This window comes from Hypoxylon fragiforme (genome assembly GCF_022984875.1).
Source record: "Hypoxylon fragiforme strain CBS 206.31 chromosome Unknown GGS25scaffold_1, whole genome shotgun sequence".
In the NCBI taxonomy this organism is placed as follows: Eukaryota; Fungi; Ascomycota; class Sordariomycetes; order Xylariales; family Hypoxylaceae; genus Hypoxylon; species Hypoxylon fragiforme.
In genome coordinates, this window is record NW_026054756.1 from 1,127,077 (window position 1) to 1,141,029 (window position 13,953).

Sequence of the window (13,953 nt, forward strand, 5' to 3'; positions counted from 1 at the left end):
GTCTCCTTTCAGCACTAGTGCATAACTAGTGTAGTACCATCAGACCCACTCTTGGGGCCCCATTGGGCCCATTCAGGTAAAGTCCCAATTAATTCCCAGTTACATCTCGAAACCATTTTAGGTCGCTTCTGTTCATTATCTCCGTCAACTTCTCTTCAATGCCAAATGCTCTGGAAGCCCAGGAACCACCAAACCTCAAGTTATAAATATTGAAAATAAATATATTGATAAATAATTCAATATACCCTCTACTTGAACTTTTTCCGGCGCTGTTGGGCCCCTGTAGCGTTGACCGCTTATGCATCTCGTAAAAGGGCTGTATGGATAGAATCGCATACTGGCTTATGAACTTGATCCCTTTCAAGTTGGCTGTATCTACAGCTCAGTTTTAACACAGGTCTCATATGACACCCTTTTTACCTAGTAGCTACTAAGGTCTTGTCCCCTCAATTGAAACATATCCGTAAGTATGTTCTCTCTCTTAGTTTCTTTCATCTTTTACCTCTCTATGCCATCTCCACCCTTCATTTCATCGCCATCGCCGCTTGTTCTTCAAGATGTCTTCCCCTTTACCTCCCAGACGGCCACCATCCAGACCGTCTCGAATGAACTCTCCTGCGATGCCGTCCCGTATGAATTCTCCTGCCATGCCGTCCCCCAACCTGGACTCCCCCGCTGGACCGCCAAATATGAACATATTCATGGATGATGAAGAAACTCCGGCATGGCACTCCGATATTCCGCTGGCACCTAATCCAGGTCTCCGCGGTGGTCCGTTTGTTATGGCATTCGTGGAATGCCCCCCACTCAACATCCCTCTTCGCAAGCCAAGCCCCGAGAAAAAGCAAGTAATACTGTATTGCGATCGATTCGCTGCTAAGCATCATATGCTTCAATTATCCATACTCAACTTCATAATCTATATCGCTGCTGTCCTTCTCACTGCCAAGCCTTGTTTTCTTTTCCGTCTTTTTCTATATTTGCACATGTCGAGCATCATTCACTAACCATATCCTATAGATTCGTCCCTGAGCAACGCACAGCATGGCAACTCTTCAAGTTTTTGGCGGGGGACCTGCGACTACGCGTCAAAAAGCTCTCGAAGATGCCCGCAAAATGGAAGAGGCTGTTCAAGAAGAATTCGCCAAGTCAGGAAAGCCTCCCCCACAGTACCGCCTCACAGAACTGATCGGCAAGGGGAGCTTCGGTCGTGTCTACAAGGCGAACGATCTGGTAACTGCCAGTGTGGTAGCCGTCAAGATTATAGACGTCGACGAGAGTGATACCCTAAATCCCAAGCTTGCAGACACGTACAGTGAGATTCTCAAGGAGATTAATGCGCTACATCGATTGAGTCAGTCCGGCGCGCAGAACATCAACCATGTTATCGAGGCCCTCCCCGTTGGTAAATCCATGTGGATGGTTACGGAATATTGTGCTGGAGGTAGTGTAGCAACCTTAATGAAACCGACAGCACCGGGAGGATTACAGGAGAAATGGATAATCCCTATTCTACGGGAAGTGGCCGTAGCAATTTACTGGGTTCACAAGGAGGGTATTATACACCGAGATATTAAATGCGCTAATGTATTAGTCACTGAGACTGGGGCGGTCCAGTTATGTGACTTCGGAGTTGCTGGTATGATGGAGACGAAGCTCGATAAACGATCGACTTTCATTGGAACACCTCATTGGATGGCTCCAGAACTATTCGATCAAAACGCACAATATGGAACCGAGGTTGACATATGGGCATTTGGGTCTATGGTTTACGAGATAGCATCCGGTTTGCCTCCAAATGTAAGGGCAAATGTAGGCCTCCCTCAATTAGGAGATTACTTGAGAGAACATCTCCCACGCCTTGACGGAGATCAATACTCGGACGAACTAAAAGATCTTGTCGCATTCTGCCTCGAGGAAAACCCGGCGAGACGACCTTCCATCGAATTTGTCCAACAACATCCGTACATTTTTAATACCAGTTCCAAATACCCTACCTCATCTCTTTCAAATCTTGTTAAAGCCTTCAAATTGTGGGAGGAACGCGGCGGAAGTAGAAAATCCCTTTTTGCAGCAGGGGGGGCACAGGCGCCCACTGATCTGGGTTCAACATCATTGGCAACAGATGAATGGAACTTTTCCACTACTCTTGCCTTCGATGAAGAGCTCCACGATGCTTCCGACGGTAGATCTTACGCCGAGGCAGTCCGGGATGTTTATGGTTCAGCTGTCGATTTCCCTAGCACCTTCGGCGAAGATACTGCAAGACCCAAGCCCCAAGTAAAGGGACGACGACGACCCCCGCCACAAGCCATTGCCGCATCGAAAATCAAAGCTCCTCTAGAAAAGGTCTTTGACCCTAACACGATTTCAAACTATGATGAGAATTCTAGGATGTATTATGGGCGTCCTATGCTTCCTAACATGGCGGAACCATCAAACGAACTCTCAGCATCTGATCTTCCATTACGCGACGATTCACTTCATGCGACCCTGCGTGAATCATTGATTGATCTAGATGCCTCTCTTGGTGGCGGCGATCTCTCAAGCTTTGTCGATATGGGTACGATAAGACCGGGCCCAAAACCAGGACCGCGCGCTTCTATGGACAATAATTGGTCATTCTCGTCAGCGACAGAGACATCTTCCTACGAGCAAGCACCTTTAAGCGATCCCGCAGATATGAATACCGGCCGACAAGCACCGCCAGATTGGTCTTGGCCAACTAGTATCCCACCTGCGTCAGCCAGTGCCGAAACGCCTCATTTTCCATTCCACAACGATCGCGGTGACGATGATGGTTTTGATGAACGCCCCCGCCTCCAGCACCATCAGACTGAACCTATATCATTACCATCGCAATCTTATGACATGCAGGGCACAAGTATGGCAAATGACCGCATGTCTATGACCAGTCTCATCGATCTCGATATGAGTATGCCTGAACCAAATCTACCGGAACTCACGCGGCCGTCTACGGCGAATTCAGACATCGGATCTATCACAGGATCTGATATTGGCACACGAGAACCCTTCGAACTTGAACGCCACGCCTCCGTCTACGCACCTACCCATCTTACTAGTCGCGAACCATCCATCTACGTATCCGACGGCTCGGAATTCCACACCCAAGTAGCCAATAAGATCGCTGGCGAGGTGCCCGACCCGGGCATCATGACGGCGATTCACGACCCCACCTCGCAGCATCAGCACCAACACCAGGGAAGCGAGTTCACGGTCGCTTCGTCCGAGACCTACGTCGACCGCGACGACAGCACCGGGTACCGCTCCGACGGCGGCCAGAGCCTCGAGCCCTACCGTCTCCGCCCCATCCCGCCTATCCCCCCACCCTCGACAAGCGTCATGGAGGCTCGAGCCACCGCCGGTGACGTGGCGAATGAGATGAGGAGACTCATCGGTACCTTGGGCGAACACTTGGCTATCATTGGCGAGCAGGTCGGTGGCATGGAACCTCGTCGCGCTGGGAGGGGGTTCGATGGTCCTGAGTAATTGATGCCTACTTTGGCGGGAAGGGACATTTTGATCTTTTTTGCCTACCGCGTTTTCTGATGTAGATGCATGGAGTATAGAGGATTCTGGACATGATTGACGTTTCATGGTTGATGGCCTGTGTGCGCGCGTATATGTAGACCATGGCCTGATTATATCGAATCTCGCCTCGGTATAAGTATAGTACTGCTTGTTCAGCTACTGTTGTAGTGGTGGTGGTGGTGGTGGTGGTGGTGGCAGTCGGTTTCGTTTCCCCCTTTCCCCTTCTTCTCCTTTTCCTTGCCTTTCGAGATACCACTAGTTCGTCGTACGGTATAATATAGAAGTAGTAGGTAGTTGCAGTAAAAATGTTGTAATTGTTGTTATAGGTCCCCACCGGGGCGAATAGAATAAATGGTATATATGATGCTGTTATTTTTTGAAATCTTACTGTGACTGCTTTGGTAGTTGGTGATATGTTGGTGCTGGCCAATCGATCCAACCCCATACGCGAGTGATAGATAAGGGACAGGTCAATTACCTATATATATGGAAACCGCACACAAGTTCATGTCTTCAATGCGTAAAGGAAAGATCTAGGAGAAGAGGTTGAGTAGTTGGTCTCTGTACTATCTACCTACCTACTTTAGGTAGCGCGTCCACCACACAAATACTTCCTACATCATGTACCCCTCTCTCCTTAACTACCTAGATAGACACCTACGTAAACCCAATCATATCCCCCATCAACAGCGCCTGATACTTATCCACCGCCTCACGCAATCTAATCAGGACCCCCGCCGCCATCATCTTGACCTCATTCTCCTCGCCCCCTCCCTCACCACTCCCCACATCACCACCACGCGTGTTGTTAAAGACCCCGCTCACCCACTCAACTGTCTCAACGACCTCGCGGCCCTGGCTCTCGCAGAGCCCGCGCATGTTGGCCTCGTTGACGTCGAGGAGGGCGACGAGGCCGAAGAGGACGGCCTGCGTGACGCCGTGGTCGCCGACGCACTGGCCCCGGACGCCGAGGAGCAGGTCCCAGAACTCGGCGGTCATCTGCGGGAGGGACAGGGTGCTGGGGCCGGCGGCGTGGAGGAGGAGGGCAAGGGTTTTGAGGTAGACGGTTAGGAGGTACGGTTGGAAGAGGATGCCTCGCGTTGTGGCGGATGCGGAGCGCATTGCTGCTTGGAAGCGGGAGGTCAGAGGGAAGAAGAAGGAGGAGGCGATGAGAGAGGCGGTGGTGTTGGGGATGGCTCGCACGCGTGGCTTCGCTTTGCTCTTCCCGAGTTGGGAGGGTTGCGAGTTCAAACGCGATGTGAAAGACGAGAGCTTGAGGGCGTCCGGTCCGGTTGCCACGTCGGCGGCCTCTGCCGCTAGGGGGGCCAGAAAGGTCTGTGAGAGGGATTTGGCTAGACTATCAAGCGCATTCGGGGGAAGGGCCTTCAGCTGACTAGCCGAGGACCCGAGTGTCTTTGCAGAGGAAGATGTGATAAAGTGCTTTTCGACTTTGGCAGGAAGCATTTTTGATGGGAACTTTTCAGCTGAAGCGTATTCAGACGCTTCGAAGCCAGCAATCTCTCGACCACCGAGGCCCAACACGATGAGCACAGAAGCCCGCTGGGACAAGGAGTAATCGCCATCGAAGAATGTCTTCGCGAACCACTGCCCCATCTTCTTCGGCTGGCTAACGACAACGGCGACCATTCCCTGCATACGTAGGTGGTCAAAGCCTTCGAGATCATACTTATCTTGTAGACCGACAAGAAGGGTAGCAAGTTCTTCTGCATGAGAACTAACCTCCGTACCATAATTCGCTTTGCGACGGATCAAGGCCGGGGCAGTTTTAAGTGCAAGTTTCTGTCGGTCGTAGCTCTCCGTATCTCGGAAGCATGCAATAAGATCCCGGATGTAAACAGGGGCTTTAGGCTTGTTGCGGTTAATGAGTGTTGGGTCATCATCCGAATCATCGACGTCTGAATCAGGCTTCGCATATGGTACCAAGTCTGAATCTTCATCGTCTTCATCATCCTCGACTTCCTCAATAATGAAACCTGATTGAGGTGGTATTTTCCTTGGCCTTGGGACTGGGGTTTTAGTATGTGCCGTTTTCGTAGGTTTTGGTGTACTTGTATCTTTTCGCAGAGCAAAAATGTCTTTAAATGAGTCTAATGAATCCGTCTTTTCTGGTATATGGACAAGTGATTTATACCATCGTGCTTCTTCCGTGTCCATCTCGTCCATTTTGAAATCCAACTTGGTCTCTTTTCCATGGACTAGCCCGGAGAGCGCCTCTCCGACGACCATTCCTAAGAAACGAGCGCGGCTTTGGGACGCACCTATCCGGTTGGAAATGGCATTTAGATAAGCGCTGGATCGTAGTGATAGAGTTAGTTTTATCGGTGCGAGTTTGTGGATGTATCCGGCACTGAGGAGTAACACTTGAGCATGAGCTAGTTTTCATGATTAGCTTGAATATAAAGCGAAGTATATTGTGGCTTAAGGGAAATTACCATCCTGCTGAAGTATTGGTGCGTGTTTGATATATAGTTGATCGCCGAATTGGTTTAGACTCCTCTCCAAGATGGTCGCCATAAACTCCTTGTCTTCGGCAAAGACAGACACGACGACCCGTCTGATAGCGCAGCCTTCGCCAATTCCCGCACCAGATCCGCTGGTTAACCAACTCACGAGACTGTTTTTCCGTATCTCGTCGTTCCCTATTATGAACTTCACAATATCTGATGCAGCTGACATGATAGGGGAATCAGCCAACGTAGCATTATTGTCAACGTTAACAAGATAGCTATCCGTGAGTAACTTCAAAATGAGATCAACGACCTTGCGCTGTTCGAGAGATGGGAAGAAACCCAGAAACTTTGCAAATACTGCATGGGTGTCTGCATCTTGAAGAAGTAACCCTGTGAAGAGTGTATTGATAAAGCATTCTGGAGTGGCCATCAGTAAGTGTGTCTCTTGGAGAGTGCAGACGACTTACCAGAGTTGCCAAGCCGTATTGCACGCGCTGATACTTCGGCACACAACTTCAAGTCGTCGTCGTTGATCACAGATCGCATCCACCGTACCATATTTCTACCAAGCCAGTCAATGTATGACTTTGCATCACTTATCCACATGTTATCCTTCAGCTTCCCTGCCTGTCGACAGATATCTTCTGCCTCGGAAGATAACGAAACAATCTTCCCACTGGCAAATAGGGTGATGAACTCCTGACGCATGGGTCGGGTCTGGTGTTCATTCGTTGAGAAAGTAGTGCTACGCCAAATGCGTTTCATATTATTATCAGTATGTAGAAGTTGAGACAGCATCTCTAGAACGAAAGTCAGACTAAAGGTAACATGGGAGTCTTTTAGGGATTTTGAGTCCGACTTTGCTTCTTTTAAAAGAGCACGCATATGGGCCAATATGGCATTGATACCCGTAAGACTCCGTAGGCAGGTGAGCAGCACATCAGCATCTCCTTTACTAGGTCCTGACGATGCATCCCGTAATACAGTCCAATAATTGGGAACGATCTCTGTGACTAGTATATGTACTATTTGCGCACTCTGTGGACTAGGTTTCCTAATGTCGTACTCATGGCTGGCTTGGGAACCTTTTTGAAGATACTTCAATACAGATAGGAGAACTTCATAACTCGGCTGATTTTTGAGAGTCTGAAGAGCCTCTTCTGGTGATGAGCCACGAAACTGGGGTTCTGTTTCTGGCGCTCGTTCAACTGGTTTAGAGAGCTGGAACAGCTCATCTTGTTGGCTCGACTTTCGATAAGTCTGGCTCACGGGAGTGAGTAGCTCTTCCATGTTATCTCATCGGTAGAGACAGTTGGTATGGATTATACCTATCCGAATGAGCTCATAGAGCTTCACAATAGCTCATTTACGTGAGACCAAGTACTATATATGGGTATGTTTCTTTGGCATAATGTTGTAAAGGTACATGTAGGTACCTGAATGGAAGCTCTTAGACAATGTTGGTCTGTACCATCGTAAGCGACGATTAAAGATGCGAAGATGTAAAGTTCAATGTTGTAACTTGTAAGGTGCACATGTGGTAACTGGTAAGGTGGTAAAATGTGGGTACTTCATCCCACCCTTAGTGTCCCGCTAGCTGCCTATCGGCGATAAGAAATGACATCAATTGGATTAGCGTACCTGCCTAGTACCTAGCTGCCTAGGCCCTGCATCTATCAGATTCTATCTAACTTACCTACCCAACATTGAAGCTGCCAAGGTAGGTGGTACCCTGGGTAGCATATGTAACTCCAAGGTCTTGACACTTTCAACGCTTTCAACACTTTCAACACTTTCAACTCCTTCAACTCTTTTCTACCCTCCAAACACAAACACCCCAACTATCTACTTGCACACGATACCCAGCAATTTAACGATTAACAATATGGCGGCTGTCGCAGCTGGCGGCGGCGCCTCACGTTGGCAATACCTGGACAGAATTCGCAAAACGCCCGGTCCATTTACTCCAGAGTCAGATGTTAGTGAAGAAGCTATCGCGACGATGGACAAGGCCAAGATCTTGGTAATTGGCGCTGGTGGTCTCGGGTGTGAGATATTAAAGGACCTCGCTCTTTCCGGATTTAAGGACATACACGTAATAGATATGGGTAAGCATACTTCAGTTCCATTTATTTCCATGATTATACTAACCAAGCACGTTGGCACTTGTACTTAGACACCATCGATATATCGAACCTTAACCGCCAATTTCTCTTTCGCAAAGACGACGTCGGAAAGTTCAAGGCAGAAGTCGCCGCCAAATTTGTCGAGAAGCGAGTCAAGGGCGTCAAGATTACACCTCATAACTGCCGAATACAAGAGTTCGATGAGGATTTCTATATGCAATTTCAGCTTGTTGTTTGCGGTCTCGACAGCATCGAAGCACGGCGATGGATCAATGCCACCCTCGTGAATATGGTCGACATGAACGACCAGGACTCGTTGAAGCCATTGATTGATGGTGGGACAGAAGGTATCTTCGATATCCATACTTGTTTCCTGGAGCCAAGGTGGTCTAACTACGGGCAGGATTCAAGGGACAGACCAGAGTGGTATTCCCCACCTTGACACCTTGCATAGAGTGTCAACTCGACCTTTATACCCCAAGGGCAGCAGTACCGCTATGCACCTTAGCTACCATACCGCGTCAGCCAGAGCACTGCATAGAATGGGCACATATCATCGCATGGGATCAAGAGAAACCCTTCCCAGCTCTGGATAAGGACGATCCTGAGCACATCACCTGGCTGTACCAGAAAGCCCTGGCACGTGCCCAAGAATTCGGCATTACCGGTGTCACTTACTCGCTCACCCAGGGCGTTGTCAAGAACATCATTCCCGCCATAGCATCTACTAATGCCATCATTGCCGCCAGCTGTTGCAATGAGGCCTTAAAAATATCTACCTCTGCTGCCCCAGCACTTGGTTTTGAAGAGAGCTACATGATGTACTCTGGCGACGACAGCATCTATACCAACACCTTCAAATATGACAAGAAAGAAGATTGTGCGGTGTGTGGCGACTTGGCTAAGCCGCTGCACGTCGATCCCAAGTGGACTCTTAGGGAACTCCTTGACTCTTTTGCGATCAAGCCCGATCTACAACTCAAGAAGCCATCCATCAGAGCCGAGGGAAGAACTCTATACATGCAATTCCCACCTAGTATTGAGGAGCAAACACGACCAAATCTCGATAAGACCCTCAAGGATGGATTGGGCTTAGAAGTAAACCATGAAGTCGTCATAACGGACCCTGCTTTTCCAGCGCTGACTTTCAGATATCTCATCCGTTTTACATCAGCATAGAAATCGTAGCGACATGATACCAAACACCCAAAAGCTATGGAGAGTGCATGTTTAGGGAGCTAGTCAATATAATGGCTTATGGCTGTCGGCCCTCTCCTTTAGCCTGACCCAAGAACTAAATGGCTTCTTCAAGTGACATTTCACACAGCCTAAATCGGCCAAGAATCTTTTTCTACGCAGCTGTTCTATGTGTGAGCTGACCTGATATTCTAGGTAGACATTAACTGCAAATATTTCAGTCAAGGTCACCTTCTTAGGAGCAGATTAGACAGAACAACTAGGTGCTATTGTGCCATTTTTTACACGAAATGAGGCAACGAAAAATTAGTCACCAGACAAACTCGAATGCAATAATCGAGATTTGGTCTGACATGTACCTACCAAACCTAAGTATATAAGCTGGCTCTCCCTCTTCCTCTCTCTGTATCATGATATTACCAACACCCCCGTACCCAGAAAGAAACTTGCAAGTAAATTTGTTTATACATGATTTGAAACGCAGATCATCATATACTTGGTACTATCTGCAACTTGCATATGCCCTTCGACATTTTGGTAACCCCCTCCGGCCCGATCTCTATCTTCTCATCCGGCAGGCTTCTCACGGGGTGTCCCCAGGCATGCACACCCGTCTTGTCCTTCCGGAACTCGTGCTGGAAGGTGCGCGAGGTCTCGACAGCCTCGGCGCCGCGCGGGAGCATCTCGCCGTAGAAGGTGGTAAGGGCGCGGTGGAGGGCGGCGTCGTCTCCGGACTCGAGGTTCGAGAGCAGCTTGCCGAGGTGCAGGGCATCACGCATGGCATGGATGCCGCCCTCGGCCTTGTACGGCATCATGAGGTGTACGGCGTCGCCGAGCAGTGTCGCGCGCCCGAGCGGAATCTCGTCGAGATGGCAGTCCATCGGCACCCACCCAATATCCCGGATCCCCTCCGCCGGCGTCTCCTCGACGATGGCCCGGAACTTGGGGTCTAGGTTCGCGACCATCTTCTTGGCGATCTCGAGGCGCTCGTGCCGCGGGAACGCGTTAACGGCGACGCGGCCGGTCGCCGAGGCTAGCGGGTCGTGCCATGAGACTAGCCAAAAGAACTCGCCCGATTGCCCGTCGGGCGATATCCCGGTCAGTCCGAAGAATAAGTGGTTCCACGCGTCGGCGGTGGTGACCGGGATGATGGCCATGCTGTGGGCGAGCTCTAATTGGCGCGCCAAAGCTCTGCCGCTGAGCTTGACTTCTCCCGTGATCGAGCCGACTGGGACGTTCCTGAGGATCTCCTTATTCGGCTTCCCTAAGATATGCTCTCTCACTATTGATTGGTTAGGATCAAATATGATGTTCGATTAAACGGGCCGTGGATACGGAGATCTTACCGATGCTATTTGCACCGTCGGCACCAACTACAATGTCGCCCATGGCGGTGGTGCCGTTCCTGAAGGTGACGACCATCTTGTCACCCACCCTCTCCACCTTGCTCGCAACCCTGCCGTACTGGACGTTGATCTTGGTGGATAGCCATCTCCGAAGCTGTAGGCGGTTGGCTCGTAGCAGAGGGGTAGCCGGAGAACCTTCTGTGCCTATACGTTCGTTGTTGAAATAGAAGACGACCTGCGTTTCCAAGTCGAGGGGGTTCAGGTGGTGGACGGACTCTCGGAAGTTGGGCATGTCATCCGGAAAGGCCTCGAACAACCCGTCCAGAACACTGACAAGTTAGCTTGAAGGACATTAGGCGCCGCTAGGGCTGTGGTATCGTAGAACCTGGGGTAGAAGGATACTCACCTGTGAAGTGTTAGGGACCATCCTTGCGCTCTAGCGACTTCATGCTCGTCTCGCTCAAAGATCTCAAACGGGATGCCGTTTTTGCGGAATACTTGGGCGAGCGTCAAGCCGCCTAGGCCACCGCCGACTATTAGGACCTTCGGCTTGTAGCCCGATTCACTGGTCATGGTCGGCTCAATTACTTCTCTCATCTTCACACGCATGTGCAGCATAACAGGGACGACGAATAAGTGGTGGCTAGCGAGAGGTGGCTTCTGGTGGGACACAAGAAATAGCGCTGTCTCAACGTGAAATTCTCGCAAGGCCGAAGAGCCTCCTTTTTGTATGTCTACCTTTCGACGATGGAGCGGAGAGAAGGCTTCGAGAGGGAGTCGGCCAATGAGACATAATGGTGGCGGCCTCTACCTAACGCCCCCCTTTCCTCCAGCCAACAGCCAACAGCAAAACTCGCGCCGGAGTATCCTTCGCAAATCCCCCCCGCGCACCACTTCGGTTGATGTCACTAATTTCGTGTGGCATATTGGGGCGTTGTGCCACTCGGGGAACAATGAGTCTAGACTACTTGTCGAAAGCATTATTTTATTTCCCGATAAGCCCCCAATGACAAGCAAAGGTGAGCATTCCTCCCTCGGCGTTATGTAAGAGGCGATATTTCCGTATCGTGTAGAAAATCTGCTGATTACGGAATTTCTACCTCGCAAATCTGCCTAATTCTTATGGCCAACTACTCTTAGTGTCAGATTGTTGGTTATTACCTAATGAATTGGCGTGGAGTTGTTGATATCATTGACTTAGTTATCTACCTAGGTAAGGTATAGGTAGAGACTTGTTTGTGTAACACGTAAGAAGCGGTCAGGTCATACGAAAAACAAAATGGAAAAAAAGAAGCAATACATACCTAAGTACACAAAAGCCGCTTGTCACACAGCGTTAGCCAAACGCCTTATTTTCAGCTAGAACTGTTGTGCTATGATCGGTTACTATGAGTTCGTACTTCAATGTTCGCAACTCCCCTCACAGATATGTACATATGACATGTATGTAGTCTACATAGTCGGGTAGTATGTAATGTAACATCATCTACCTTTGCCGAGTTGTCTCTGTCGCATCTGCCTGCATATGATCTACATTGCATATTACCCTTTCTGAAACATATAATATTACATACAAACAGCAGGTACCTTAGCATCACTCGTGAATGTGATTCCTCTGCGAAAGATCAACATTGGAGATGTCTGGGACAAACATAAACATTCAAGTACGATGCTTCCCCATAGCCGTATTTCTCCTCTAACGATTGTCTAAGGGGGGTGGGGGAGGCAAGGATAATTACCGTGTAGGAAGACACGACCAGGATGGATCCGGGCCCGAGAGACTCAAGCCCGTCAGCCCGTCAGCTCGTCATATTGAATCAGACGATGAAACGAAACCGATTGGGGACCCGAAAAAAGTAATAAAATGCAAACTAACCAATCTCTGCTCTCCTATTTGCTTAATCACGCATATCAGCCAAGCTCGCGACACGGCGCCATTCCTCGAGCGCCGAAGTTGTTGAGAAAAAACCCAATCGGCGTTTATGGAAAATCAGTTCATTTTCAATTGTGTGAGAAGTTACTATCCCCGAGATTGAGGGTTCCGGCCGGTTCCGTTGGTCATGAATAGGTATTGTATGTATAGTGAGATATAAAGACTTGGGCAGAAAGACGCTTCATGAAAATTGCGCCCCCCACCTCAGCCCTATGGGGGTTCAACTCAGTCCTATCGCTCGCAAGATGTATCATCTCTGGGAACTGTGATGCTCGGCACTCGCGGTGAATGTCTCATCCGACCATAGGATTCTCGGACTCTTGTCATACATGCCAAGAAGAGTGATGATAGGACTCCGAAGGCCGTCTTCGGTAGCTTCGGATATATCGTGTAACCAATTATAGGTCTTCAAGTCTGAACACATTAAAACCAACCTACTTCCAAAGCAAGCTATACTCGATGATCCGACTCTCTGTTTGGGTTATAATAAATATCATGACATGGAGGTTTTTTACATGCATCGCTGCCTACCTAATAGAGAGATAATAAACATGTGAAACTGTGCAAACGCATAATCTGCTCAACGCGCACATATTTATCAGACTCGAAAGGATAATTGAGTTAATTGGGAAATGGGTATTACGGATTTCAGTGGTAAGGCATCCAACCCGAACGTCATTGACTTGTGTCAAGCTCAGGGTGGTCACGTGGCTGGAGCGTGGCATGGACAACCCCTGTCCTGGGTACTTAGGTACTTATCATGTACGTTCCCATCAACATCATCAATCGCGAAACTTGAGGACTTCGACATAATATTTCTATTGTGACGACTTCATGTGGACTATGTGCGAATGCTCATTTCAGAATAATAGTCAGTCGAAAATACAACATGTAAATTTAAAAAAAAAAAAAAAAAAAAAAATCTCCGAATCAGGGAATCGAACCCTGGGCCCAGGAGATCACAGCGTAACACATGAGAATCCTGAATGTTAACCACTACACCAATTCGGATGGCTTGTTGAGAGTTCGCTCTGGTTATTTGATTCATATGGATCCATTGGCTTGCGTTTTCTGTCGCAATTGTTTGGGCGTGAGGAAAGAGCGAACGCTTTTGATAGTGGTTGCCGTTGCCGTTTGAACTCAGGGGGAAAATGCCGTTTGAATTCAAGGCAGTTTCCCGACTATTACTAAACATTATGTTACAGCCATTGTCTGGAATCAACTCGAAGCTCAAGTTTCTCATCTTTTGATATGTAACCCCATGATATCCCGAGGACATCAAATACAATCTCTAGGCAGAAGATCACTCGGTAGGAGAAAGATGTCAA

At 48.9% G+C, this 13,953-nt stretch overlaps 4 protein-coding genes and 1 non-coding gene across 5 annotated transcripts; 2 read left to right on the forward strand and 3 right to left on the reverse strand.

The window, feature by feature from the left end:
- Positions 1–557: 557 nt before the first annotated feature.
- GGS25DRAFT_516649 (kinase-like protein) lies at positions 558–3,510 on the forward strand (the record flags this gene model as incomplete). Its single annotated transcript, XM_049263239.1, has 2 exons — positions 558–775; positions 1,044–3,510. 2 exons carry the CDS (start codon positions 558–560, stop codon positions 3,508–3,510), a joined length of 2,685 nt encoding a protein of 894 aa, XP_049121124.1.
- Positions 3,511–4,048: 538 nt separating this feature from the next.
- Positions 4,049–7,552, reverse strand: GGS25DRAFT_468909 (telomere length regulation protein-domain-containing protein). The gene is made up of 3 exons (XM_049259105.1): positions 6,491–7,552; positions 6,006–6,440; positions 4,049–5,945 (listed from the first exon to the last, which is right to left on the reverse strand). Exons 1-3 carry the CDS (start codon positions 7,311–7,313, stop codon positions 4,210–4,212), a joined length of 2,994 nt encoding a protein of 997 aa, XP_049121125.1. The 5' UTR covers positions 7,314–7,552; the 3' UTR covers positions 4,049–4,209.
- A 151-nt stretch (positions 7,553–7,703) lies between these two features.
- On the forward strand, positions 7,704–9,581 carry GGS25DRAFT_16040 (uncharacterized protein). The gene is made up of 3 exons (XM_049256491.1): positions 7,704–8,131; positions 8,200–8,496; positions 8,553–9,581. Exons 1-3 carry the CDS (start codon positions 7,909–7,911, stop codon positions 9,326–9,328), a joined length of 1,296 nt encoding a protein of 431 aa, XP_049121126.1. The 5' UTR covers positions 7,704–7,908; the 3' UTR covers positions 9,329–9,581.
- Positions 9,582–11,687, reverse strand: GGS25DRAFT_16085 (FAD/NAD(P)-binding domain-containing protein). The gene is made up of 3 exons (XM_049256492.1): positions 11,099–11,687; positions 10,693–11,021; positions 9,582–10,628 (listed from the first exon to the last, which is right to left on the reverse strand). Exons 1-3 carry the CDS (start codon positions 11,308–11,310, stop codon positions 9,835–9,837), a joined length of 1,335 nt encoding a protein of 444 aa, XP_049121127.1. The 5' UTR covers positions 11,311–11,687; the 3' UTR covers positions 9,582–9,834.
- A 1,861-nt stretch (positions 11,688–13,548) lies between these two features.
- On the reverse strand, positions 13,549–13,636 carry GGS25DRAFT_t4. The gene has a single exon. It is a non-coding gene; the product is annotated as a tRNA-Glu (tRNA).
- Between the last annotated feature and the right edge of the window lie 317 nt (positions 13,637–13,953).

What these genes read in the sequence shown, in the direction of transcription:
- GGS25DRAFT_16040 (XM_049256491.1), top strand. Translation starts at nt 7,909, where the DNA reads ATGGCGGCTGTCGCAGCTGGCGGCGGCGCCTCACGTTGGCAATACCTG. An exon ending in CATACACGTAATAGATATGG is followed by an intron (nt 8,132 to 8,199) that starts GTAAGCATACTT and finishes ACTTGTACTTAG; the next exon opens with ACACCATCGATATATCGAAC. An exon ending in GATTGATGGTGGGACAGAAG is followed by an intron (nt 8,497 to 8,552) that starts GTATCTTCGATA and finishes AACTACGGGCAG; the next exon opens with GATTCAAGGGACAGACCAGA.
- GGS25DRAFT_16085 (XM_049256492.1), bottom strand. Translation starts at nt 11,310, where the DNA reads ATGCTGCACATGCGTGTGAAGATGAGAGAAGTAATTGAGCCGACCATG. An exon ending in TGGTCCCTAACACTTCACAG is followed by an intron (nt 11,022 to 11,098) that starts GTGAGTATCCTT and finishes CTAACTTGTCAG; the next exon opens with TGTTCTGGACGGGTTGTTCG. An exon ending in CGACGGTGCAAATAGCATCG is followed by an intron (nt 10,629 to 10,692) that starts GTAAGATCTCCG and finishes ACCAATCAATAG; the next exon opens with TGAGAGAGCATATCTTAGGG.
- GGS25DRAFT_468909 (XM_049259105.1), bottom strand. Translation starts at nt 7,313, where the DNA reads ATGGAAGAGCTACTCACTCCCGTGAGCCAGACTTATCGAAAGTCGAGC. An exon ending in AATACGGCTTGGCAACTCTG is followed by an intron (nt 6,441 to 6,490) that starts GTAAGTCGTCTG and finishes TGGCCACTCCAG; the next exon opens with AATGCTTTATCAATACACTC. An exon ending in ACCAATACTTCAGCAGGATG is followed by an intron (nt 5,946 to 6,005) that starts GTAATTTCCCTT and finishes CATGAAAACTAG; the next exon opens with CTCATGCTCAAGTGTTACTC.